The sequence below is a fragment of the Mustela putorius genome, unplaced genomic scaffold (assembly GCF_011764305.1).
Source record: "Mustela putorius furo isolate JIRA1106 unplaced genomic scaffold, ASM1176430v1.1 tig00003898_pilon_pilon_pilon, whole genome shotgun sequence".
In the NCBI taxonomy this organism is placed as follows: Eukaryota; Metazoa; Chordata; class Mammalia; order Carnivora; family Mustelidae; genus Mustela; species Mustela putorius.
The window spans coordinates 9,259,960-9,286,909 of record NW_025422047.1 but is presented as its reverse complement, the minus strand read 5'-3'; the positions used below and the strand labels follow the sequence as shown (position 1 = coordinate 9,286,909).

The window sequence follows — 26,950 nt, the reverse complement described above, 5'->3', positions numbered from 1 at the left end:
TGAAGCTAGTAGAGAGCAAGATACTCCTAAAGTATATAGAAGAAGAAAGTTAATGGAATGTATAGAGGGAAGTTTATAATTTTAAACACCTATGTTAGAAAAGAAAGGTTTAAAGACAGTGGCCTGAAGTTCTACCTTATGATGCTAGTAGAGAGCAAGATACTCCAAAAGTATATAGAAGGAAAGAAAGAAGACAACAGAAGTAATCAGTAAGATAGAGAAAGACAAGCAATACATAAAATTACAAAGTCAGAAGTTGGTGCTTTGAAAAAATCAATAATGTTGCTAAATCCATAGATACAGTGGTCAGAACACAAATTACTAGTATCAGGAATGAAAGGGATTTACTGGAACAATAAGAGGATATTGTAGGCAACCTTATACCAAAAAAAATGTGGCAATATAACTGGACAGTTTCTTGAAAATAGCTGTATACTAAAGCTGTCACAAGTTGAAACAAGATCTGAAGAAGCTTATATTAAAGGAATAATGATTTAAAAGAAACTTCTCATAATGAAAACTCAGGGCCATAATGATTTGATTGATGAATTCTATCAAGTATTTAAAGGAAAAATAACATCAATCTTATATAAAATTACAGAAAAGGGGAGTCACCTCCAAACTCATTTCCCTAGGTCGGCATAACTCCAATAACTAAAACCTGATAAAGACATTACAGATTTAAAAGAAAATTGCAGAAGTGTGCCCTATGAACAGAGACCCCATATAATTCTGGGCAAACTATTAACAAACCATAGTACATTATGACGAAGTGATTAAGGATGGATGGATAGGTATCTGTCTGATGAAACAAATATAGTCAATTGCTAATGGTAGCATCTATGTGGTAGATACAGGGATATATGGGAAACTGGGTGTGGGATATTCACTATGAGATTCTGTCAGCATTTTTGTGCTTGAAATTTTCCAAACTACGGTATAGGAACAAAAGGGAATATTATGAGCAGATTTGTATTTTAAAGAGATTTCTCCTGCTACAGTGTAAGGATTAGAAATATACAGGATTACCTGAGAATAGTTTGAGAGAGGATGCTGGCACCATTTAGGAGTGTATTATGTGACTGTTCTTTTTACTTTGGCAGTTTCAAGGTAAATTTGAGCCCTGGGAAAATTTCCAAGCTGTTGGAATGCTGAACTTTTGAATAGTACCAAATTTTGTCTAAGCCTTAATTTTTTTTACTACCTACCTGCTGAGATGTTTGGCTGTATCACTGCCTCATGCACAGTATACATGAGAGTTTTAATTCTTTTCATTAATTTTTTTTTTAAAGATTTATTTATTTCAGGGGTATCTGGGTGGCTCAGTCAGTGAGGCGCCTGCCTTCAACTCAGGTCATGATCTCAAGGTCCCAGGATGGAGCCCTGCACCAGGGTCCCTGCAGTGAGTCCTCTTCTCCATCCACCTCTCCCACTCCCCCTGCTTGTGCTCTCTCACTCCCTCTCTGTCAAATAAACAAAATCTTAAGAAAAAAAAAATTTTTTGTTTATTTGAGAGAGAGTGCCTGCGCTCCATGGCTTGATGGCTCCATATCTCCATCCCACAACCCATGGCATCAGGGCAGGAGTCAGACACTTAAGCGACTGAGCCACCCCAGTGCCCCCATGTGAGCTTTTAATGAACATTAGACTTTTGACATTTTACAGAGTGATGATAAGCATTTTTTGCAAATTCCAAAATTTGCAGTACTGCTACTTTTGCAGCACATAAATTGCTCTCTAAAATTGGATAAAATATATGGTGACGTTTTCAAAACCTTGTTTTGGTGGGCAGCAAAGCAAAATTTATTGAATGATAGCAAAGTGATGGTACAAAGCTCCCAAGGAGGGAGGGGACTTGAAGGGGTTGCCACCCAAGTTTCTAAGTCTAGGGGTTTTTATGGGCTTGTTGGCCAGCTGTTTTTTTTGTTTGTTTGTTTGTTTGTTTTTTACTTTTTATTTTTTTTATTATTATTATTTTTTAATTTTTTATTTTTGATAAACATATATTTTTATCCCCAGGGGTACAGGTCTGTGAATCACCAGGTTTACACATTTCACAGCACTCACCAAATCATATACCCTCCCCAATGTCCATAATCCCACCCCCTTCTCCCAAACCCCCTGCCCCTCAGTTTGTTTTGTGAGATTAAGAGTCACTTATGGTTTGTCTCCCTCCCAATCCCATCTTGTTTCATTTATTCTTCTTCTACCCACTTAAGCCTCCATGTTGTATCACCACTTCCTCATATCAGGGAGATCATATGATAGTTGTCTTTCTCTGCTTGACTTATTTCGCTAAGCATGATACGCTCTAGTTCCATCCACGTTGTTGCAAATTTGGCCGGCTGTTTTAATCTGTCTGATTAACCCTCCCTGTGCCTGTCATCCAGACAGGTTTTTGTCATCTCTCTATCATATGGGAAAGGGTGGTATAAAATCCTTTCAAGGGTGGTTTCCTCTTAGGGCAGGGGCACCCTTGTCCCTGCCTGCCTGCCTTCCAGTTACCTGTCATCATTCTCCCTGCTGAAAGGTAACCCTAACTGCCATTAGGGAAGAAGGGCGACGACTGATCTTAGCTCCTTCCTGCTGGTCACAGTGACGTTGGATGGGGTGGCAGTCAGGGTTCCTCTTGTCCAGATCAGGGGGTCCCCTGTAGATGTTTGGTTTGACTTCCATGTGAGGCTCCATCTGAACCACTACCATCTGGAGTTTGATGTCCTTTATTGGTTAGTTGTCCTTAACAATGGTGGATATCCTGGGTGAGCCCCCATTAGTGCTGCAGGATTTTTTCTCTGGTGCCCACGGTTCTTGGTTACGCAACTTCGAAGAATGAGAAGGTAGACCAGACGGGGTGGTGGGCAGCAAAGCAAGATTTACTGAGTGACAGCAGTGTTAGTATAAAGCTCCCAAGGAGGGAAGGGGCCAAAAGGGGTTGCCCTCAGAGACTTAAGTATACGTTTTTAAGGTATATGACAGAGGCATTTAGGAAGCTATCCATATCAAAATGCTGAAGTAAATGCTTTACTGTATTACACCAAGACTGTAGTCAATGATTAACGATTTTATAAAAGGAAGAAATAATGAAGATGATTGCTATTATAGTCCTATTTATATAAAGTAGTTGAAGATTATTGAATGTGTTGTTACCAACAAGATGCATGGAAAACAGCTAAGCTTTTTGAGGAGGTGTTGAGCAGTTAGCTAGACTCACTCATTAGCTTGCAGTGATTCATTCACAGAATTTTTTTTAAATTATTTTTTAAGATTGATTTATTTGTTTTAGAGCACATGTGAGCAAACCTGGGGGAGGAGAGGCAGAGGGAGAGGGAGAGAGAGAATCCCAAGCAGATTCCCTGCTGAGCATGGAGCTCTACATGGGGCTCCATCCCACAACCCTAAGATCATGACCAGAGCTGAAACCAAGAGCCAGACACCCAACTGACTGAGCCACCCAGGCACCCCTAGAATTTTTTTTTTAAAGACACATTTATTAAGCATCATGATCAGACTATTACACTTAGCAGTCAAACCACCAAAAACTACATTAAAACAAACAAACAAACAAAAAACAAAAAAACTACATTAAAACCCATTGTTGGACTGCTTTACACTTTCTATAGGATAGAAACAAAAATAACCTGTTATACAATTAGTGACAATTAGAGTCCTCGGTTTTTTTGCCTGTACACATGAGTATTGTCTGAAACATGGCTTCTTTGCAGCAGGTAGGCCCTGCCACCACTGTTCTTGGCTGAGTTCACAAATCTGTTGTAACCTGTAGCTTCCCTGTCACTTCTCTGGCTCTTTTCTCCTGCTAAACTCTGTTTCTTGGCAGTGATTAAAACCTCCTGCCACTGCTGTAGCTACTGCTGCTGCTGAAACCACCATAGTCACCTTGGTTTTGTGGTTTCACAAAGTACTGACCTCCACCACCATGGGGGCCAGAGCTTCTGTCTCCAGAATTTGAGGATTGATTGTTGTAACTGCCAGAATCATTATAACTTCCACCACCTCTGAAGCTGCTGCTTTCATTACCAAATCTGTCACAGCCATCTCCCACTGCAACCGTATCCACCACCACCTCTACCACCACCAAAGCCACCTTGCCCACTGAAGTGTCCTCCACGACCAAAGTTGTCATTCCCATCAAAACCACCTCCACAGTTTCCAGAACCACTTCAGCCTCTTGGAATGAAGCACTAACCATCATTTGCTGAGATAGGGCTCTCCTTAGTTCACAGTTGGGGCCATTCACAGCATGGGATTTTTGAATGACAGTCTTGTCTACAGAATCATGGTCATCAAATGTTACAAAAGCAAAGCCCTTCTTTTTCCAGTGCCTTGGTGAGTCATGATTTCAGTCACTTCAGTTTTCTGATACTGTCTAAAATAATCCCTTAGATGGTGTTCTTCAGTGTCGTCTTTAATGCCACCAGCAAAAATCTTTCTCACAGTTAAATGGGCACTGGGTCTTTGAGACTCTTCTCTTGGAACAGCCTTCTTTGGTTCCACAACTCTTCCATCCACCTTGTGTGGGCTTGTGTTCATGGCTGCATCCACTTCCTCCACAGTGGCATACCTGGCAAACCCAAAGCCTCTGGAGAGCTTGGTGTTTGGATCTCTCATTAACCACACAGACTATAAGCTTTCCCCATTGCTCAGAATGTCCGCTCAGACTCTCATCAGTTGTTTCAAAGCTCAGCCCTCTGATTAAGAGCTTCTGCAGCTGGTCAGGCTTTTTGGGAGACTCTGACTTAGACATGACAGTAGTGGGAGGAGAGACTTGGCAGGGTCCATGGGCAGAAAGCAGTAATGAACGTATCTCTATGCCACAGAATTTTAAATTTCATGTCATGCAATTTAAGGGCTTTTTTTTTTGAATTTTAAATTTTAACATCAATGAAAGATATATTGAGTACAGGAATAAAAAGTTTTTAAATTATTAAATAAATGCAACAAGCTACCAAGTTATACTTTTTAAAAAGTGTTTATACAAGCTATCTTTGGGCTTAAAACTTAGTTATATGATGATGACATTTGCTAGTATTTTACTGTCTTATTAGGGTTGGTGTTATCCTAGTTTCTTTCTGTCACTTCTCCTTGTAAGATACATTGCTTGCCAAGTTCCAGAATTCCATAAAGAATTGGAACCTGGTAGTAGTTCTGGTTCTGAGTTAAGGGGTCAGTGGGCCACCCTGTCCATTTCCTTGCCTGGTGGTGTACTGTGTGAACAGCTTCATTTTGAGGGGCACAACTTTTAATGTGTTTTTCTGGTCACAGCCTTAACTTCTGCTCTTTGTGTTAGCCCTGTGCTTATTAAAAAAGAGTGGTTGGTACATGAACTCTTGGTAAGTGTTGTGTTAGGGCAGATAATATAAAAAGTAGGAATGCCAGTGAGTAAAATGCTGATAAGCTTACGCTCAATCAGTGATACTGAATGCAGGAAATCACCATTCACTTGCCTGGAGGAAAACGCAACGAGGCAGCCAGAACTTAGAACTAGCAAATAGGACAGCTACCCAGAATAAGCCTTTGAAAGTTGAGAGAAAGTACTTTCTGATCTCTGTTACCAGCTTACTCCTTCCTTAGCTGGAAGCCTTGAAACTTTGTCGGGAGGCCCACTGACCAAAGTGAGGACCTCCCAGAAGTGCTAGACATATCTTTGCTCCATAACCTACTGGGCAGCCGAGGGGAAGTGGCAAAAATTTGTTCTGTCACTGAGTACTGTCTTTTTCTTGCCCTGTTTTGCTCATCAGAAATCTGTTAGTTTTTTTGTCATGGTGGAAATGGAGGCACCAGAAGTTCTCTGTGGAATTTAGAGAAGGGATTCTAATTTGAGTACCACTCCCCCAACCTCAACTCAATAATTAAGCTTTATTAAAGCTTTTAAAGCTTTTAAAGCTTTATTAAAGCTTAATTAAGCTTTTATAAAGCTTTTTCTTTAAAGTTTTTATTTATTTGAGTAACCTCTACACCCAACATGGGGCTCGAACCCATGACCGCAAGATCAAGAGTCGCATGCTTCTCTGACTGAGCCAGCCAGACACCTCTAAGCTTTTTTTTCTTCTTCACAGTTTTACAGTATATCATTGTCCTGGAGAGTCTGAGTTGATTTTTTTTTTTTTAAGATTTTATTTATTTATCGGGGGGGGGGGGAGAGCGAGCACAGGCAGACAGAATGGCAGGCAGAGGCAGAGGGAGAAGCAGGCTCCATGCCAAGCAAGGAGCCCGACGTGGGACTCGATCCCAGGACGCTGGGATCATGACCTGAGCTGAAGGCAGCTGCTTAACCAACTGAGCCACCCAGGTGTCCCGATTTTAACTAAGTCACAGTTCAAATATCTTAACTATTACTTGCTTTTTCTTTTTTTTTTTTTTTAAGATTTTATTTATTTACTTGACAGAGAGAAATCACAAGTAGACAGAGAGGCAGGCAGAGAAAGAGAGAGAGGGAAGCAGGCTCCCTGCTGAGCAGAGAGCCGGATGCGGGACTCGATCCCAGGACCCTGAGATCATGACCTGAGCCAAAGGCAGCGGCTCAACCCACTGAGCCACCCAGGTGCCCCTATTACTTGTTTTTTCATAATGAATTTTAAGAGATTTGTAAAAAGACTGATCCCTTCCTTATGGTAAGGTCAGGAAGCTCAGATATAACCTACCATCAGACAACCTGCACTTACTTGTATTGCTGGGTGTTTGAACAGTAAAATGAGATAATGTGACAATGTTTCACATAAAGTTCTCTGACACTATTAAACAGTGTTTTCCAGCCTTGAGTTACATAATAAATATTTGGAAAAATATTATAACATTGATATTTGAGATGGGCTACAGTATTATGAGATAGTGATTACTTGGAAGTTTGTCTTTCTGACCTATTTAAGTCACTTTTGAGTGACTACCCTTGCATAGGGATGGGGAGAGCATAGTGAAGTACAAAAATGGAGATTGCAGTGCAATAATTCTGCCTTCACAACTGTATTTCTTTTTACTAGTAAGATATGTGGATGATTCTGTTGTACTGCTTGGGTTTAGAACTTCTTTATATTTTGGGGGCAGGAGTCAAGGCAGGAATCTTTAATGAGTGGAACAGTTGGGTGAAGGAAGAATAGATATAAGATCTTGAAGGCTTATCCCATTGAAGAAGAGATAGCAAAAATGAAAAATAGAAATCAATTGGGACTTGAAGACTAAATACAAGAATCTGAAGGAAAAGAATTAATAATAGGGTTTTTGCCCACCAATGTGGTAATTGTATTGACAGGATAGTAATTAGGAAGTTGAGAAAAGGTACTTATTATAGGATTTTTAAGGCTATTATAGCTTGGAAATATCAGCTATTTCTCATAGTTGTTTGGAGAAAATTTGAAAGATTTCATAGTGGGTGTTTTTAAGTGGTATGGGAGGAAAACGCAAGGTGGTTAAAGTAAGGGCAGCAGTAGTTGAATTTTTATTTACACTTACTTGACTTGTAACCTCTCAAGCACTTCGAGATTACGGAGTTGGGTGGTTTCTATTTCCTTGGATTCTAATAATTGTTAAGACCTTTATTTTTTTTTTTTAAAGATTTTATTTATTTAACAGAGTTCACAAGTAGGCAGAGAGGCAGGCGGCGGGGTGGGGGAAGCAGGCTCCCTGTTGAGCAGAAAGCCCGACATGGAGCTCGATCCCAGGACTCCAGGATCGTGACCTAAGCCGAAGGCAGAGGCTTTAACCCATTGAGCCACTCAGGTGCCCCAAGACCTTTATTTTTTTATTTTTATTGATTTTTAAGAGAGCGAGTGAGAGAGGGAGAGAGCGCGTGAGCGAGCAAGCTAGTGCAGGAGGAGCAGGGGGAGGGGGAGAGAGAGAATCCCAAGCAAGACCTGACAGAAGACCCTGAGATCATGATATGAGCGGAAATCAAGAGTCAGTCACTTAACCTACTGAGTCACCCAGGTGTCCCCTTGTTAAGTAAGACCTTTAAAGAGAGCAGTGGTTTCCATCTAGAAAGCTGTGTGCTAATTTGAGTATTTCAGAAAACTTGATGGAAATCATGTATTAACTCAGACTAAGGATGTAGAAGTTAAAATTCCTTTGTCTTTGGCTGGAATCCCATCAACGTAGTGCTTAAATACTAGGTCTTCTTTATTGATTAAATGCTCTGCTAGGAGTTGTATTTCTTGATATTTTTTACAGAAATGAAAATGAATTTATTTAATTCATGAAGATTAGAAAAACAGCTTGTGAAAGGAAAACTAAATAAAAAGAGGGAGTCTTTGGTTCAAAGGTTGATAGAGAATATTTTTTATATGACTATTTATTAGGAGTTGATGCGTTTGGCTTTACTAAATAGAAACACAGTTTGTATTTTTTTTTTTTTTAGATTTTATTTATTTATTTGACAGAGAGAGAGAGAGATCCCAAGTAGGCAGAGAGGCAGGGGGAAGCAGGCTCCCTGCTGAGCAGAGAGCCTGATGGGGGCTCAATCCCAGGACCTTGAGATCATGACCTGAGCTAAAGGCAGAGGCTTAACCCACTGAGCCACCCAGGGGCCCCGCAGTTTGTATTTTAGTGCTCAGTTCTCAGTTGACTAACTATGTGAAAAAACCACAGTAGCTGTTGCTAATACCAGAAAGTCAGACTTTTTCATTGACTTTATTGCTTCTAAGTTTTTTTGTTCCTGTTTTGCTTTGGTGGTTAATAACTTGAAGCAGTATTAAAAACACTTCTGGGGCACCTGGGTGGCTCAGTGGGTTAAGCCTCTGCCTTCAGCTCAGGTCATGATCTCAGGGTCCTGGGATCGAGTCCCACATCAGGCTCTCTGCTCAGCAGGGAGCCTGTTTCTTTCTCTCTCTCTCTCTCTGTCTGTCAAATAAATAAATAAAATCTTAAAAAAAACAAACAAACACAAGCATTTCTGGACATGGGGGGGCCTGACTGCTTCAGTCCAGTGGGGCATGCAGCTCTTGATCTCACGGTCATGAGTTCAAACCCCACGTTGGGCATGGAACCAATTAGAGAAAAAAATAACAACACATTTCTGGACATATCTTCTTTATCACTGTTTCCCCAACTCTTAGAACAGTGCTTGGTGCTCAATAAATGCTTATTAAATGAAATAAAATATTGCATGTAAACAGTAAAGTTGAAGTAAACATTAAGATATAGGGGAATTAAAAGAATAATTACGTAGTGACGCTGAGCACCAGAGTGATTTATTAATTTCAAGATTTAGGTGATAGTAGCACTACTGGGAGCATGAATAATACTGTACTTATCTCTAAAGGTCTGTTTCTTTGTTGTATTAGCCAGTTGACATTCAGCTTCCTCAAATGGCCAGAGTTTTACCCTATAATCTTATATTGGTGTTTGACCGTTGTTACTGAATAAAATTGTTTCAGAAATTCAGGAGTGATATGAAGTGGGATACTGCTGAGTGACCAGGAGAAGTGGAGAACCATAGGGCTCTTCCTCACTGGTTCTGCCACAATGTTTCCTAGGAGTTCAAGTTAAATTAGGGTAGTTTATAACTTCATTACCTCATAATTTTTAAAAATTTATTTTTTATTTTTTAAAAGATTTTTATTTATTTACTTGACAGAGGGAGAGATCACAAGTAGGCAGAGAGGCAGGCAGAGAGAGGGGGAAGCAGGCTCCCCAGAGAGCAGAGAGCCCAATGAGGGGCTCGATCCCAGGACCCTGAGATCATGACCCAAGCCAAAGGCAGAGGGTTAACCCACTGAGCCACCCAGGCACCCCCATTACCTCACAATTTTAAGTCCCCTAAGGAATGAACAGGCGAGGAAGCAGATCTCCATTAGAGGCTGGTGGTGTGTGTGTAGAAGGGAAAAGTGCTGCTTGGGAAGTGAAATTAAATTCTCATGTAGGATATATATTTTTTTTAATTTATTTATTTGACAGAGAGAAATCACAAGTAGACAGAGAGGCAGCCAGAGAGAGAGAGAGAGAGGGAAGCAGGCTCCCTGCTGAGCAGAGAGCCCGATGCGGGACTCGATCCCAGGACCCTGGGATCATGACCTGAGCCGAAGGCAGCGGCTTAATCCACTGAGCCACCCAGGCGCCCCTCATGTAGGATATTTTTGCAGCGACGCAAGAGGAAAATAAGCTAGTGCTAGAGGATTGTAAAGGAGAACACCTTCTGATCTTAGTCCAAACCCCAGTATTTACTCAGCTCTGTCTCACATTGGGTACCCAAGATAGTTCCATTTGGGCCAGTTCAACAAATGGCTAATGGGGTGCTGTATTGTCAGACAGTGTTTTAAGTGCTAGATTTATACTAGTGAACAACATACACCAAGTCCCTGGAACTAGAATAAAGAATTAAGAGGAAATTTATACTATATGAGGTACTAAGATGCTTGCTTCAGGGTATCTCTTAATATTTAACCACCCCCAATTTACTGGTTATTTTAAAGAAATATTTTATTGTTTCTTAATACTGTGTGGGTTGAAAATGACTCATCTGCATGGTTCTTTAAGTCTTCCCACTTGGGGACCCTCATTGGCAGCTGGGTTTGGAATACCGACAAGGCTCACTCACCCAACATGGCTTCAGATGGTGCTGGTTGTTGTTGGGGTGCTCAGCTGGGCCTCTGTTCTTTTCCCCTCATCCTCTCCTTGTGGCTTGGGCTTCTCACAGCATGTGGGTAGGTTCTAAAAGGGAGTGTTCCAAATGTGCAAAAGCAGGAGCTACAGAGTTTTTAAGGCCCAGTCTCAGAAATTACTTTGTCGCTTCTATCACATTTTTTTCCCTTTAGATTTGTTTATTTGAGAGAGAGCAAGCATGGGGAGGGGCAGAGGGAGAGGGAGAACCTTAAGCAGACTCCCTGCAGAGTGTGACCTGAAGTAGGCCCCCATCTCACCAGCCCAAGATTGTGATCTGAGCCTAAATCAAGAGTTGGATGCTCAACTGACTGAGCCACCCAGGCCTGCCACATTCTGTTGGTCAAAACAGGAAGGGAAAATGAACCACACTGTTTGGTGGGTGGTGGTGACAAGATCATATTGCAAAAGAACACATGGGGTGGGAGGTAGTGTTGTGGCCATTTATAGAAACAGTCTACTGCAGTGTTATTAAAGCATTTAAAAAATAGGGGCGCCTGGGTGGCTCAGTGGGTTTCAGCTTTCAGCTGAAAGTTTCAGCTTTCAGCTCAGGTCATGATCCCAGGGTCCTGGGATCGAGCCCCACATCGGGCTCTCTGCTCGGCGGGGAGCCTGCTAACCCCTCTATCTCTGCCTGCCTCTCTACCTACTTGTGATCTCTGTCTGTCAAATAAATAAATAAAATCTTAAAAAAAAAAAAAGTAGGTAGCATGCCCAGTGGTCCCATGGATTTGTCTGTTGCTTTAACAGTATTTAGATGAAACACCCAGGGACACCCCTTTTTCCCGTCTCCTCCCACTCTCCAACCTTTTTTCCAATCGCAGCCTTCAGAACCATCTTCTAAGCTGTCCCCTGCCTCTAAGACCAGCCAACAGTTTTTTTTTTTTTTTGAATTTTTAAAAAGATTTTATTTATTTATCTGACAGACAGAGATTACAAGTAGGCAGAGAGACAGGCAGAGAGAGAGGAGGAAGCAGGCTCCCTGCTGAGCAAAGAGCCCGATGTGGGGCTTGATCCCAGGACTCTGAGATCATTACCTGAGCCGAAGGCAAAGGCTTTAACCCACTGAGCCACCCAGGCGCCCCTAGCCAACACTGTTTTTTTTTTTTTTTTAAAGATTTTATTTATTTATTTGACAGAGAGAGAGATCACAAGTGCAGAGAGGCAGGCAGAGAGAGGAGGAAGCAGGCTCCCTGCCGAGCAGAGAGCCTGATGCGGGGCTCGATCCCAGGACCCTGGGATCACGACCTGAGCCAAAGGCAGAGGCTCTAACCCACTGAGCCACCCAGGCGCCCCCCAACACTGTTTTTTGAGCTCAGCTCCTTATTGCCAATCAAACCTGAGCTCCCAGTTCTTCAGAATTATTCCACTGAGGTGGGGGCTGCTGCCAACCATCCGGTCCACCTGTATCTGCAGGCTTCCTATACCTCCTTACCTCTGGGCTTGTATTTTGACCATGATGTTGTGACGCTGTCACTTCTGCAGTTGACTGAGAAGTGTGAGGGTGCCCAGTATCTCCTGACGATGCAGAACGTGGGCAGCTGTGCCATCTGAAAGGACATGTAGAATCTGTCCCTAGAGGAGTGAGGGTGAAACCTTGGACACTGTGGGAGACACTGGTCCTGGAGAAGAACCTGAACAAGGCCGTTTTGTATGTGCATGCCTTGGGTTTTGCCCATGTAGACCCTAATCTCTGTGCCTTCTTAGCCATTTCCTTGATGAGCAGGTAAAACCCACCTAGAAGATGGCCAACCACCGACTAATCTCTGTAGGTTGACTGGCCCCTAGGCTGGGCTGGGCTGGGCTGGGTAAGTATCTCTTCCAAAGGCTCACCCTCAAGCATGCCTAAGAGCCTCTCGAGCCCAGTGGCCTCTGAGGGACCCCTTGGTATCTCCCTGGGGTCAGGTCTTCTGCCCGAGCCTCCTCCTGCAGCCACCAGGCAGCTCTTTAGCCACCCTGGAGCTCTCTCCCAAGCCACGACCAAATGGAAGCAATAAAGCTTTGTGCAGCAAAAAAAATTATTTTGTTTATTTATAAATAAATAAAAAAATTAAGCAGTTAATAGGAGGATAGAAGGAGTGGGGAGCAAAAAATACAGTATTGTGTAGGTCAGGAAAGGCCTCCTTGGTGAAGCCACATTTCCGATACTGATGGAAATAAGCCGTGAGGACTATAAAGACATCTTAGGGAAGCATGTTACAAGTGGAGAGAATAGGAAATGTAGAAACCCTAAGGTGGGGGAATCCGTGCTGTGATCAAGGACTAGCAAGGAGGGCAGTGTGACAGGAATGAAGTGATAGAGGCAGTGAGGTGGGGCGTGGAGTCAGAGAGTGGGAGAGGAAACAGATTTTGAGGCCGATGGCAAAGGAAGGACTGGATGTTGTATGAGTGAGATGGGACTCTGTTGGAAGATTTTGCACAATGACCCGAATTAAATTTTAATAGAATCCTGTTGTGAGAGTCCTTGGCTACTGTTTTGAGAATAGACTAAGAGGACAAGAGTGGAACAAAGGAGGCAAGGCAGTAGGCTGGTGGCTTGTGAGCGGACAGGTGAGCTCAGTAGTGAGGAGGGGTTGGATTTGGGATGTATTTCAACTGGGGACTGACGAGATTTGCTGATGAGGGTGGATATGGGGTGAGAAAGAGGGATCAAGGTTGACTTCCAAAGTTTTTGCTCTAGGTACCCAGAAAACTTGAATTTTCATTCACCAAGATGGGAAGACTGGGAGGAACAGGGTGGAGGTGTGGGAGATGCAAGACTGGGATTTTTAGCTCTGTTAAGGGGAATCTAAGAAGTCATCCCAGGGGAAAAAGGTTACTAAATGTTACTTCCTCATTGCAGGTGTGACGTTGAGTGCTTCAGATCTGGTCACTATGGTACGAGAACGAAAATGCATATTGTGCCACATTGTGTACAGCTCAAAAAAGGTAATACATAGAAGAGGGAGAATCTGTGGCTGTATGATGGATCCTTTTTTTTTCCCCCCAGAGACGTGGAATTTGTAGATGGGTAAAAGCTTTCAACAGTGTCTTATTTATGCTTTTTTCCTATGTCAGAGTCTCATTCTGCTAATTTCTTTCTCTTTAGTGCCTCATAAAGCCAGTAACTGTATTATTAAATCTCTACCCAAAATTTGAGGGTACTCAAAGGTCGATAATGGTAATTACTTTTAGTTATACCAGTTATAGAGAAAAGACCTTAAAATTTGGTTTATTTGGCATTATACTACTTTCTGATGAGCTAAGGATATTAGCATTTTTTTGTCTGTACCTGCATTCTGTTTTCTGCCTTTGCCTGTGAAAAGTGCCCCAGAGCAGAAGTGGTGTTAACAGTACCCTGGATGTCCACAAGGTGGGGATGTTGCTCAAAGAAAAACCACTTTTTTTTTTTTTTTTTTTTTTAAAGATTTTATTTATTTATTTGTCAGAGAGAGAGCGAGTGAGAGCAAGCACAGGCAGACAGAGTGGCAGGCAGAGTCAGAGGGAGAAGCAGGCTCTCTGCGGAACAAGGAGCCCGATGTGGGACTCGATCCCATGACGCTGGGATCATGACCTGAGCTGAAGGCAGCTGCTTAACCAACTGAGCCACCCAGGCGTCCCGAAAAACCACATTTTTAAGCGCTGAAAGAATTTACCTGCGTGTTAGGGAAAATGCCCTTGGTTTTTTCTTGTCTTTGTCCTTTGCTTTCAAAGTAGTGCTGCTATCTTTACTACTGAGAAATTGTTTTCTAAGCTTTTAAGACGCTGTGGATTGTCACTGAAAATTCGGAGAACTGGGAAAATTATCATGAGCTAGGTTGGGTGGGGGGTTGGGCGGGGGTTGAGTGAACCTGGAAGAATGTTGGGGAGTAAGGTGGTTTCAGAGAAAGAGAAGAGAGACATTGTAGGTGGGATAACATGTACAGAGATGCAGAGGTAGAGTGGAGTCCTAAGAGATCTAGGAGTTCATGCAAAGGCTTATCTGATTAAGATAGTTTTGTATGGGGATAGTGGGACTGCAATAGAATTTGTAATTTAAATGCAGACAGTCATAAAATGTGTTGAATGCCAGACTGAGGGGTTCAGTTATGATCCATCCAGTAGGCTGGGGAGAATTTTTTCCCCCCAATTTAGGATTTCTGTTAGTGATGGAACAATCAGTTGAGATTTTAAAATCATATACCGGCTGCCTTTTATAAAAGTAAAAGAACTCTTTTAGGTTTTTTTTTTTTAGTAGATTTGTTCACATATTTTAAAAATTTATTTATTTATTTATTTGACAGAGAGAGAAAGATTACAAGTAGGCAGAGAGTCAGGGAGAGAGAGAGGGGACAGCAGGTTCCCTGCTGAGTGGAGATCCTGATGTGGGGCTTGATCCCAGGACCCTGAGATCATGACCTGAGCTGAAGGCAGAGGCTTAACCCACTGAGCCTCCCAGGCATCCCAAACTCTTCTAGTTTTAAAGATTTTGACGAGGGTTTATGCAGATTTATAATAAGTAAAAATTCCTTATGGCTCCTTTCAGATTGGGGGGAAATGGGAAATTAAGAAGATGTGAGAAGGATAGCCTGACATTCAGAGGTGTGGTGTCAGATTTTCGTGGAGTAGCAGCCTTGTCTAGTGATATCTCATAGTTTTGCCATTTTTAAGTCTTTTCTGCATTTCTTCTACTCTGGTTTGTGTGTTTGTTTATTTATTTAATAAGAATCACCCAGGATCCTTACTTCTTCTTCTTCTTCTTTTTTTTTTTTAAGATTTTATTTATTTGGGGGGAAAGAGTGTGAGCAAGGGAGGGAACACAGGCACAGGGAGTGGGGAGAGGGAGAAGCAAGCAGGCTCTCCACTGAGCAGGGAGCCAGAGGAAGGGCTTGATCGCAGGATCCTCGGATCATGACCTGAGCTGAAGGCAGATGCTTAACTGACTGAGCCACCCAGGCGCCCCTCTACTCTGGTTTTTTTTTTTTCCCCTCTACTCTGATTTAAAACATGTTTTCATTTCTTCATATTTTTCCATGAATCATAATGAAAAATCAAGAGTTGGAAGTCTCCCAACTTGATTTAAGTGTTAAGGTTGATGTGGTCTGGGGAATTTGCAGAATGGGAAAACTCTGATACTGAGTTTTAGATTGATTATCAACTACTGATGTTGAAGTAGTGCTTTCTGCTAGTCTCCCAAACTAGTGTAACCCTGATTTCTCCAAATATACCGTGGAGAAGGAAAAGAATCTAAAGTGCTCTAGGTGTGGGGAAAAGCTGTGTACTACATTCCTGGGTATTCTGATGCTCACTAATTTATTTTTTTATTTCAATTTTATTTTTTAAAAGATTATTTATTTATTTATTTATTTGAGGGATGCCTGGGTGGCTCAGTGGGTTAAGCCTCTGCCTTCGGCTCAGGTCATGATCTCAGGGTCCTTGGATCAAGCCCCGCATCAGGCTCTCTGCTTCTCCCTCTCCCTCTGCCTGCCTCTCTGCCTGCTTGTGCTCTCTCTCTGTCAAATAAATAAATAAAACCTTAAAAAAAAAAAGTTTGTTTATTTGAGAGAAAGGGAGAGCACCAATACGGGGAGGGGCAGAGGCAGAAGCAGGCTCCCTGCTGGGTGCTCATTAATTTATGAAAGACTGAGAAGCCCTGGAGTTAAAAATACTAAAAAAAATTCTGTTGTATTATTCAGTGTTTTATGAATTTGTTCAAATGCCAGATCTTTAAAAAAAAAATTTCCTTTCTCCCCTTTCTTTAAAAAAGGGGATTACTCATCAATATTATAAGAACTAAATAGAAGCTTGGTAACTGAGCATTTGGGGATTTACTTTAATTCTTTACCTATGAATCTTTCCTAGCTTATTTTGAAAGCTCAGGTCATTTATTCTTGAGCTTTTTTGCATTTATTCCTTAGAGCCGGGTGGAAGAGAATTTTGCATGTAAATTTAGGAAAAGATTTGTGAAGTGTCTAAATCAGAAATCACCCTAAAACAGATTTTGAATAGTAACATTTTTATAACTGAAGTAGGATACAGAATTGGTTTTTATATCAGAGAATAACTTATTTCAGTGAATGCTGTCTTCATCCGGAAAGGTTTCATTGTAGGAAACAGAACCAGCTTAAATTTAACTCAATATAAGGGGATTTGGCATATGTAAATCTAAGATTAGATTCTAAAGATCAAACAAAAGGATTCATAATGATTTGAGTAGGTGTTGTCTATTGTTCACGGATTTTTTTCATTCTTGATTATGTCACTAATTTGATTTGGCTTTCAGCTCTGTATGTGTTCATTCTGGTTACTGGCCAGTCAGTTGTAGGTGGGGAGGCATCACAGGCAAAGGTGTCCCCTCCAAGTGAAGCATTTATACAGATAAAAGGAAATGATAGTTTTCCTCAGTAAAATTGTCATTTAAAGGAAATGTTTGGAATCACAAAGCTGTTTGTCACACTGTAGTAGATAATTTAAAGTAAGAATAGGTTACTGGGCTGTTGTATCCTTTTTGACAAATGAATTGTATATAATGAAAAATCTCAGTGCACTAAACGGTTACAGTGTGACATGGTATTTAAAACCTTGGCTTTGGTGTCATATATTTCAGGGTCTGAGTCCTAGTTTGACCAGTTGATTATCTATGACTCTGAAAGGGCAAGACTGAATATTTTCACACCTGTCCCTTCAATGCCTAGCTCTGTACTTGGTATTTAACAAGCAATGATAAATATAAGTGAGTTAGCTTCTGTGTATCCTTGTATCCTTATGGAATTAGTAATATTCCCTCAGCAGTGTTTTGTAGTTCATTTGAGGAAATGTTTGAGGCACTTAAACACAGGGCACAGTTAATAGTAATACTCAACAATTAGAGTAACCCTTTATTATATATGTGAACAGCCATTCTCTAATTATGGCATGCTGCCTACATATATGTCCCTGTGACAAAGGGATAGACATTTACAGCTTTTTTAGTTTTTTGAGGTGTGTGTGCATGTATGTGCACATTTTTAAGTGGAAACTCTTCCCACAGATTCCATTTTCCTCTCACTAAGGATGGGATGGAGGTACAGGAGACCCTAGCAGATTTTCAAACAGTTCATTAGAACCAAACAAATCAGTTGTGGGAGAGTGAGCAGTGAAGATGAGGGCATGATCAAGCTGTGTTCAGAGCAGTTTTAGAAAACTGTTGATCAACCACAGTTGACCACAGTTATATCCATAACTTCTATCTAGAATTAATATAACCATGTGTTCATTCAGCGAATGTTGACAACTGTATGCCAAGCCCTGACCAAGACTTGATTAAGAGTTGCAGCTTATTTTTGAGAAACTCTCAGTGGAGTGGGGAGAGTATGGAGAAAAGTAACCAAATAGTTGAGAAGTTAAGTGATTTCAGAGTTCTTTTTCTTTTTTTTTTTTAAGATTTTATTTATTTATTTGACACAGAGAGAGAGAAGAGGAAGCAGGCCCCTTGCTGAGCAGACAGCCTGATGTGGGGCTCGATCCCAGGACCCTGAGATCATGACCCAAGCCAAAGGCAGACCCACTGAGCCACCCAGGCACCCCTCAGAGTTCTTTTTCAAAATAACTTTAGTAAATTCTTTAATTTGGGATAGAATTTAATAAACCCACATAGGTTCTTCTTATATCTTTGGCCTCCTAAAGACAATATACTTTCTGATCTTTTTGGAAAGCCATTTAAATAGGTTTTTCTTAATAATTCCTTTATTTAAGAATGAAACAATATCAAAAACATAGCTAAAGAATTACGAGGAACTGATTTCAATACTGAATTGAGAAGGGTAACCAGGACAAACACTTCTGAGACAAAGAACTTGAACCCCGATTGTTGATTGAATAGAAAGAGAGGAATTTCTTTTCCCAAAGCAATGCCCCTTAGTTTAATCTGCTTTCTTTAATTTTGAAGGAGATGGACGAACACATGCGGAGCATGTTGCATCACAGGGAACTTGAGAACCTGAAGGGCAGGTATGGGAACGGCTCTCTTCCATCCACTTGTGACTGTCGGGGGATCTGAGTGCTGAGGGTGCCTGCTAGCTTATTTTGTAGTAATCTTTCATGAATGAACATGGTCATATGACACAGAACTATCTTCCAGAATTATTAATAACGACAGTAGTTGTTTGGTATTCCAAAAGGATAAATCTTTGTGCATCTCAAGTGTGTAGAATTCACAGCAGCTCTAAGTAGTAGGTTGCAACAAAGGTGGTTGGGGATGAGCTAGGTCTCTAGTTATTACATTTTCTCATTCCTCTACCCCAGCATTGAAACTAAGACATTTCTGTGTTATTGCCTCAGCAGTGTTACAAATTATTACATGCCAGAAACCTGTAGTGTTGTGGAATAGTCTGAGAAGTCCCAAGTCTGCTGAATAGCACTGAATCTCAGTGTAAATAAAATCTGGGTACAGACTTTGAATATCTAAAAATGCTATTTTGTGATGCAAAACTTGAAATGTTTAAAGGAAGAAAGTCTAATAAGTAAGCACCTTTAAAAAAATTAAATGTAGCATATGTGTATATTCCTTGTTTTTTATTTTCCAATCTATGGTTCTTTTTTTAATTTTGATTTTGGTTTTGATTTGAATTTGGAGATAGTATGGAACAAAGAAACATTGGGAAACAGAAATATTAATTTTACTTTATTGCATGAATAATAGATACAAGCTTTAATCATGATGCCAAACTAAGTAATTTGAAGTTATTTGTATTTAAAGTAATACAGTTTTAGATTGTGTGGGCAAATTAATATGTTAGTAAACTTTCAGCGAATATTTTGCATATTTGTGGAATTTTTCCGTGGTCTCAGGACCTTACTATGTGAAGGTTAGGTCTTAGCAGCAGCATAAAAGAGGCTTTCATTCAGATTTAGTTTGGAGAATCCTTGTCTAATACCTTGAATACATCTGATCTTTAACTCATTATCATTGGAAACCTATGAAATAGCCAACCTTTAATTCTCTAAATGGGTATTATCTTAATTACTTAGCCCATTTCCAGCAGACTTCCTGTTGGAATTCACCTTTTTCTGGGCTCTTTACCTGCCACCTGAGTGTATTATAAATCAAACGAAATATATGAGGTCAGTAAATCTAGTTGTTAGGAGACAGGCCACTTTTATTCCAAAATTAATGCCTTATTTTCTCCATACATCCACTAGTCAGCTATTTAAAAATGTTAAAAAGATGTTTTGATTACCTAAGATTCATGTTCATAATGAATACAGAATTAATTGTATAAAGTAAAAAAGGTAGAAGTCCTCTCAGTCCTATATGCCCCAACCCCTAGTCCTGTTCCATTCTTACAGGAATGTCAACAGTTTGGTCCAAACTCTTTCTGTACATGTATACATAGATTTCTGTTTCTATATAGACACATTTAGTCTTGTCTTACTAACATAACTGAGCTACATGCCATATATTTATTGTTCAGTCACTTTTTTCCTCTCTCTACCCCTCAGGTTAACTGTACCCTGGAGATTGTGTGTATCATTTTCAGTTATTTGGAGCACAGTCAAATGATCAAGGAGAAAGCATTTAGAAGCCTCCGAGCTGACAATAAAAATGTCAACCTTAGCGTCCAAACTCATCTCATTTTATTTAGAGGGGAGCACCTTAGCACTTGGCTTACTTGTAGTTTAGATACGGTACGAACAGGTTTTCTGTGGTTTCCTGGCCTATAATAAATTATAAGCATGAAGGCAAAGCAGGTAGCAAGGAAAAACAACTGACAAAACTATAAAAAACAAGATCTCAAAAATCATTTACTTATTTGGAGCACTTACTGTAGTGACAGACGGTGATCACTAGTTTGTACCATAGGGACAAATAATTACTGGTCATCATTTTTCCTTCCTTTCATCGGTTTGTGATTATTTTCTGTGGAATTCATGTTTAATTACTGCTTTTTGATGTTAAAGTTTTCTGTTTCTCTTTATATTTGTATCACTCTAATTTTCAGCTGTGATCTGGTTAAGGAATTTAAAGAGCATATTTTTAAGGTTTAAAATACAAATTTGAGAAAAACTTCCTTTTTATTTTAATTAAATTTATTTTTTTTTATTTCAGTAAGAAATTTTCTTATTTGGTTCATAATTCTGGACATCTGGAACATTTCTCTCTTTTTTCCTGTGTACATATTCAGATGTGTGGCCTGTTTCTACAGATAAATGCTATTAAAAGGACACAAACCTTTCTTTATCGACCAGCTGTTGTGGTATAGTTAGAGCAAGCTTAATAAAGAAAAGCTTATGGGTAGAATATCTTAAGGCTTTGCCTTCCACACATGAGAGGAAATTATGTGGTAACAGGATGAAGTTAATTTGGGCCCTCCTTTAAATGTCCTGAGGACAGTTTTTGCCTTTATTAGTCAAGAAGTAAAGCAGTACATGTTCCCCAGTAATTACTTTATATAGTTATACAAAGCAGTAAATATTTTAACTGGTTATTGATAGAAAATTAGAAAGTAGCATCATTAAAATATTATTTAATTTGCCATTTACTTTTTAAATATGTGGTGTCCCTAACATCATACATAGAAGCATGAATGCCTATTGTATGTAGAACAGATTAATACACTTTCCTCCAGGAACGGACACATTTTATTTTTAAGAGATGTGGTTGTCATAATCCATTCTTTCCCTGGATAAATGTGAGTTCTCTCTTTTCTCATTTGGACATTTCTTGTAAAGATTCTCTCTCTTTTTAAACTAGAATTCATTTATGTTACACTTACTGCCTTTACTCTTGTGCGCCAGATCTCTTTAGGTGTTTTTCTATTAAATATAACTTTAGAGGGCGCCTGGGTGGCTCAGAGGGTTAAGCCTCTGCTTACAGCTCAGGTCATGATCTCAGGGTCCTGGGATTGAGCCCCCAGTCGGGCCTCTGCTTGGCGGGGAGCCTGCTTCCAACTCTCTCTCTACCTGCCTCTCTGCCTACTGGTGATCTCTCTCTGTCAAATAAGTAAATAAAATCTTAAAAAAAAATACATATATATATATATATATATATATATATAATGTATGTATGTAATATATGTATATACCTTTAGAGCTATGGTTAATATCCTTTCTTACAAGGAAAGCACATATGTTTTAAAAATCTGTGTTTGGGTATTTGTTACATATCCAACATATGCCTGCACTTTGGAGATTGCAGAGTGTGTGGGTTTATGATTATGGATGTTTATTTTTAACAGAGTTAAATATTGTCTATACTGCATTCCTTAATATTTTAAACAGTGTGGTCTTCTAGTTATATCTATAAAGGGAGAGGGATTTTGGTGGTTTGAACATAAGAAAAATATTCTGCATTTTAGAAGTAAGAGTATAAGCAGGAATTTTATTTAAGAATGCCTTTAGGAAAGAAGTCCTTGGGACTGCAATATATAGTTTAGGGTTCTCAAAGTTTTTATGTAGAAAAGTGGACTAAAACATTTTCCATAGTTTTAGAGACCTTAAAGCCAAAAGGATTTTCTAACCAGAAAATACAGTTGATTTGAATTTTCTTTTTAACTTTATGTTTTACATTAAAAATATTTTTTTTTTAAGTGAAGTGTAGTTGACACGCTGTTACATTAGTTTTAGGTGCGAGACATAATGATACAACACCCTGCACGTTAGGCTGTGCTCACCACAAGTATGATTCGGTTTTTTATGATAGTGTAAACCATCTGTTCTGGGTTAGTTGCAGTTTTCAGACTCTTCCAATGCTGGGCAGATTTATATTGATTTTTAGCTTCTTTTTGTGTTCCCTTGAGAAAAGGCTTGATTTCTATTACAAGTAAACACTTCATATGAACCACCATAATTCTGAGGGAAGAGTAGGGGTATTCTTGGCAAACTGGAGGAATTTGAGGATTATTCTTTAGTGGAAAATGCTCAATGAAATAATAGATTTAAGCTTTTTGGAGCATTAGAATGAACTAGAATATTGATATACAGGTTAATAAGATAATGAGGTGTTTGAGGGTCCCTGATCAGAATTCGTTAAATGAATCTTAATATCAGAGACTGTATTGTACCCAGAGCATTTGAGGTTACAAAGTTCAAAAAAGTTAAAAACTTAGGAATTTTCTCCATTTTTCCGAGGTGTTTTCCATGATTCTTACAAGGTGAAAATCTTTTAATTTTTTTTGGAAAGATTTTATTTATTTTTTCATGAGAAACAGACAGAGAGGAAGGAAGAGGCAGGGGGAGAAGCAGACTCACGGGACTCAATTCCAGGACTCTGGCATCATGACCTGAGCGGAAGGCAGACGCTTAACCCATTAACTGAGCCACCCAGGCATCCACGTTTTGTTTTAATTTACTGGCTATTATTTCTACTTTGTCATGCTAGACAACTGTAACCATGTAGTTAGCGTGATGCCCAGAATTTAGTAGGTATTCAGCAAGTTTTTTTGTTTTTGTTTTTCTTTTTTTTTTTTTAATATTTTATTTATTTATTTGACAGAGAGAAATCATAAGTAGATGGAGAGGCAGGCAGAGAGAGAGGGAAGCAGGCTCTCTGCTGAGCAGAGAGCCCGATGCGGGACTCGATCCCAGGACTCTGAGATCATGACCTGAGCTGAAGGCAGCGGCTTAACCCACTGAGCCATCCAGGCGCCCTGTTTTTGTTTTTCTAATGAATGATCAGGTTGTCAATAATAGAAACTATCTTTTTTTTTTTTTAAGATTTTATTTATTTGACAGACAGACATCACAAGCAGACAGAGAGGCAGGCAGAGAGAGAAGGAGGGAAAGCAGACTCCCCGCTGAGCAGAGAGCCCAACATGGGGCTCGATCCCAGGACCCTGGGATCATGACCCGAGCCGAAAGCAGAGGCTTTAATCCACTGAGCCACCCAGGCGCCCCTAGAAACTATCTTTTAGTAAATTAAGTGCTCAGTTTTGAGGTTCTCTTCTGGTTAATTGATGTGAATTCCACTATATCTTTTTAGATATATGTGAGGGGAAGAAGGAGCAGTGTAGTGCATGTGTGTGTATGTATGTGTATCTGTCTTATCAAAGACAGCATGTCTTTGTGTGTGTGTGTGTGTGTGTGTATTTTTAAGATTAGCGTAATGGGGAGAGAACCTTATCAGTGGAGAAAGCATCAACTTAAATCTTCTACATAACTACCTTTACCATTGTTTTCCTTGCATTTCTTGGTTACCTCCAATAACTGTTCCTCCTTCCTGCTTTTCTTCTTTTTTTAATTTGCCTTTAGCTGAAAATGGTATTTAAGTTGGTGGCTTAGGTTACCTAGAGAGTTACTCGTTTTTCCTGGGTGTCTCTCAAGTATCCATGGGATATACATTGTAGTTAGCTTCTGTTGGTAAAATAAATAAATGAGTGAATGAATGAAAAATACATATTGGCATAGGAAATGCAAAAATATCACTAGGGTAAACCCGAGAGAAGTGATACAGAGTTAAGCCCATTGAGCCATTATTGAATGGCTGTTACTGTCTCTTCATCACACTGATGGCCACAGTGTTCACATGTTTTCCCCTGGCTGCACAGACGGCTGAACCAATCAAGGGATTTCAGGAAGCTAAAAAAGCTGTTAAGTCATTCATCTACTACAGCTCTGGGTGTTGATTCAAGATTTTGGCTTCTTAAACTGGCCAAGTATGAGATTTACTATTAACTGTGTAAAGTAAAAGGGAAAAAAAAATCTGCTCAGTTTCTTTCTGAACTTAGAACCCGGTTTTGCTTCTCTCTGAACTTTTGCATTTTCTGAAACTTGAGAAAAACCATTTGCCTAGCACAGCTGTTAACTTCCTACAATTGAAATGCTTTCCATTCCCTTTTAAATAAGCCCTTCTGAAGCAGAATGTAGGTCACATGTATCATACAGACCAAAAAAGTCTGCTGAGCTGACTCTTGTCATTTGCCCTGGGGTCCGGAATCTTCACATTCCAGGCAGAGCTCCCGTTGTTCCGATTTAGCTGCACGTTGGGATTGGCTAGGCTGCCTACCCTTCTCTCCACCCCTTAACTGTCACTGGGAGAAAGCTCTTGAGCCTGGGATAAAATGTCAGCGCTGTCACCAGGCTCCTGAGTGCAGCTGGCATCATGGGTGTGCTCTAGAGCAACTTCTGTTTGCTCTGAGCCCCCTGCCCTGCCTCCCCTTTCACCATGTTTCCTCTGGCAAGATTTTAAGTACAGCAATTCAAGAAGATTTCTCCTCCTAAACTGCAGTATTCTGAAGTGTGTTGCCTCTTGATTGCTGGAAAAGAATCTTAACAATCATTTCAAAAATAACTTACAAACAAACTTACTAAAAGTGATGAAAGGAGCATTGAAATTGATTAGCACTAATCTTTCACTGTGCCAAAGTGTGTGGTGTTTTTCAGAGGAAACCATAAGAGATCTGTTGAGTGTGCCATGCCAGTGGGGAGAATTGAATGTCCCTCATCTCCCTCTTTCCCTAGGGACAGTAATCATGAGTGCCGAGTGTGTGGGGTCACAGAAGTGGGTCTTTCTGCATATGCAAAGCACATTTCTAGCCAGTTGCACAAAGATAATGTGGATGCCCAGGAAAGAGAAGATGATGGAAAGGGAGAAGAAGAGGAAGAAGATTATTTTGACAAGGAACTCATTCAGTTAATAAAACAAAGGAAAGAACAAAGCCGGTAAGTAATGATTTTGATTTTTAAAAAGGCTGTCAGAAATAGGATATAATAGAGAATACATTTTCCATCTCTATACTTTTCAGCCTGTAGCTTTCAGACTTACCTTCATTGCAAAGGGTAGCTTGAGGTTGCTGTTTTATGCATAAAAGGTCAGTGGATTCCTTCCTTGAACTATTGTACTGTCTGTTTTTAAAAAAACAAATTCAGGGGAAAAAAAAAACAACTCAGTATTGCCTCTCTATAAAAATTAGCTTTTTGTTGGTTCCAATTTTTTTTTTTGGACACCAGTGAGCTATTTTATTTGGTATCCAAAATTTCTAGTGGAGATGTATTAGTGTAGTATTTCTTATTACATTCATTAGGTAAAAATGTTTTGCCTAATATGAAGTAACATGGTGCTTCTACCAAATTTGATTTATCCTTTATAATTTAGTGCTTCAGGAAATATTTATTGAATAAATTTGTATTTTAGGTATTTTACAGTGTCAAGATCAGTGTAAGTTTTCCAGCTTGTACTGTATAATTTGATACCTACCTCTATAATTCAGGTATTAGGCTTTTGTCTTTTTGCATTACTGAGTTGTGATCTAAAGAGTTTAATTAACGAAGCAGAAATTTTCAGATTTCTTTTTCTTTTCAGTGAAGGAGAGAGCTGGTTAAGTGGTTGGGTAATTTTTTAAAGTCTTAGAATATAATAAGAAACATTATAAATTCTAAAATCAAATTTTGTTTTTTTAATTTTAAAAATTCTTTTTGAATACTAGTTTTATTTGGTATATACTTCATTTTTAGTTAGAGGTTTAGCATAAAAAGTAGTTTTTCACTATATATGCTGCAGTGTTTTTGAATAACTGTTTTGAATAAGGAGACATTCTTAGTCTCACAATGTCATAACAGCATAGTTCTTAAACCCCTTCAGTTGCTTTAGTCCTTCAAATGACATTGTTACTCCTTTCAGTATAGCTGTAGTTTAACTCTTGTTTTAAGGCTGTTGTAAGTCTCTAAGAGACTAACATTTATTTTTTCCTTACACACTTGTGCCATTATTAGCTTATCTGTTTAGATGACTAAAATTAAGTCAGAAGGTAAAAGAGCTTCTCAGTAAATTAGACATTTATATCATAGTAAATATTCTTTGAATATTCTGATATCCTTCTTTGGTGATTTATATATGGTTATCTACTTATTTCTGTAGGAAGTTTTTTTTTCTTTTTTCCTTCCTGAAGTTTTTGGTGTAGATTGCTTTTTCTGGGCTATGGATTTGTCTGCATGCTGTTGTTCCCCTGATCTAGCTAATTCAGGGCCATCTAGGAATTCTACTTTGTGACAGATTTATTGCCCGATTCTCTCATTTCTGGATCCCATAAGTGCAGCCAAGTCAGCCATCCAGTCTCCTTGGATGTCAAAAGTTGTATACTGCTTAGAAACAAAAGAGAAAAATGATTTGGTCAATGGTGCTACAAAAATCCTGCACGTGTCTGTAATAACACTTGTTACTTGGGGACTTAGGGTCTCCTGTCTAGAAATGGCTGTGATTCATAATGTCAGTAGATGTTTGAACTTTGAGGTGAATTAACATTTAGTTCCATCTTGTGAAAAAGGAAGAAATTTCAAATTTCCAAAATCTTAGAGACACTAGAAGCTTTTAGAACCAGTTCAAGTTAGTACTGTATTTAAGTCCAATTAAGAGGAGGGAGCCTAACAGCAAAAACTTAGTTTACGGATTTCCAGTCTCTCTGAGCCGCAGCAG

At 39.6% G+C, this 26,950-nt stretch overlaps 1 protein-coding gene and 1 pseudogene across 1 annotated transcript in view; one reads left to right on the top strand and one right to left on the bottom strand.

The window, feature by feature from the left end:
• The window catches only part of ZNF106 (zinc finger protein 106), a 70,470-nt gene that overhangs the window by 12,024 nt on the left and 31,496 nt on the right, over positions 1 to 26,950 (top strand). The window contains exons 2-4 of the mRNA XM_004751198.3: positions 13,448 to 13,533; positions 18,491 to 18,552; positions 25,000 to 25,200. Coding sequence (XP_004751255.1) covers positions 13,480 to 13,533; positions 18,491 to 18,552; positions 25,000 to 25,200 — 317 coding nt within the window. The 5' untranslated portion in view covers positions 13,448 to 13,479. The remainder of the gene's footprint in view (positions 1 to 13,447; positions 13,534 to 18,490; positions 18,553 to 24,999; positions 25,201 to 26,950) is intronic.
• LOC123388369 lies at positions 3,839 to 4,762 on the bottom strand (annotated as a pseudogene).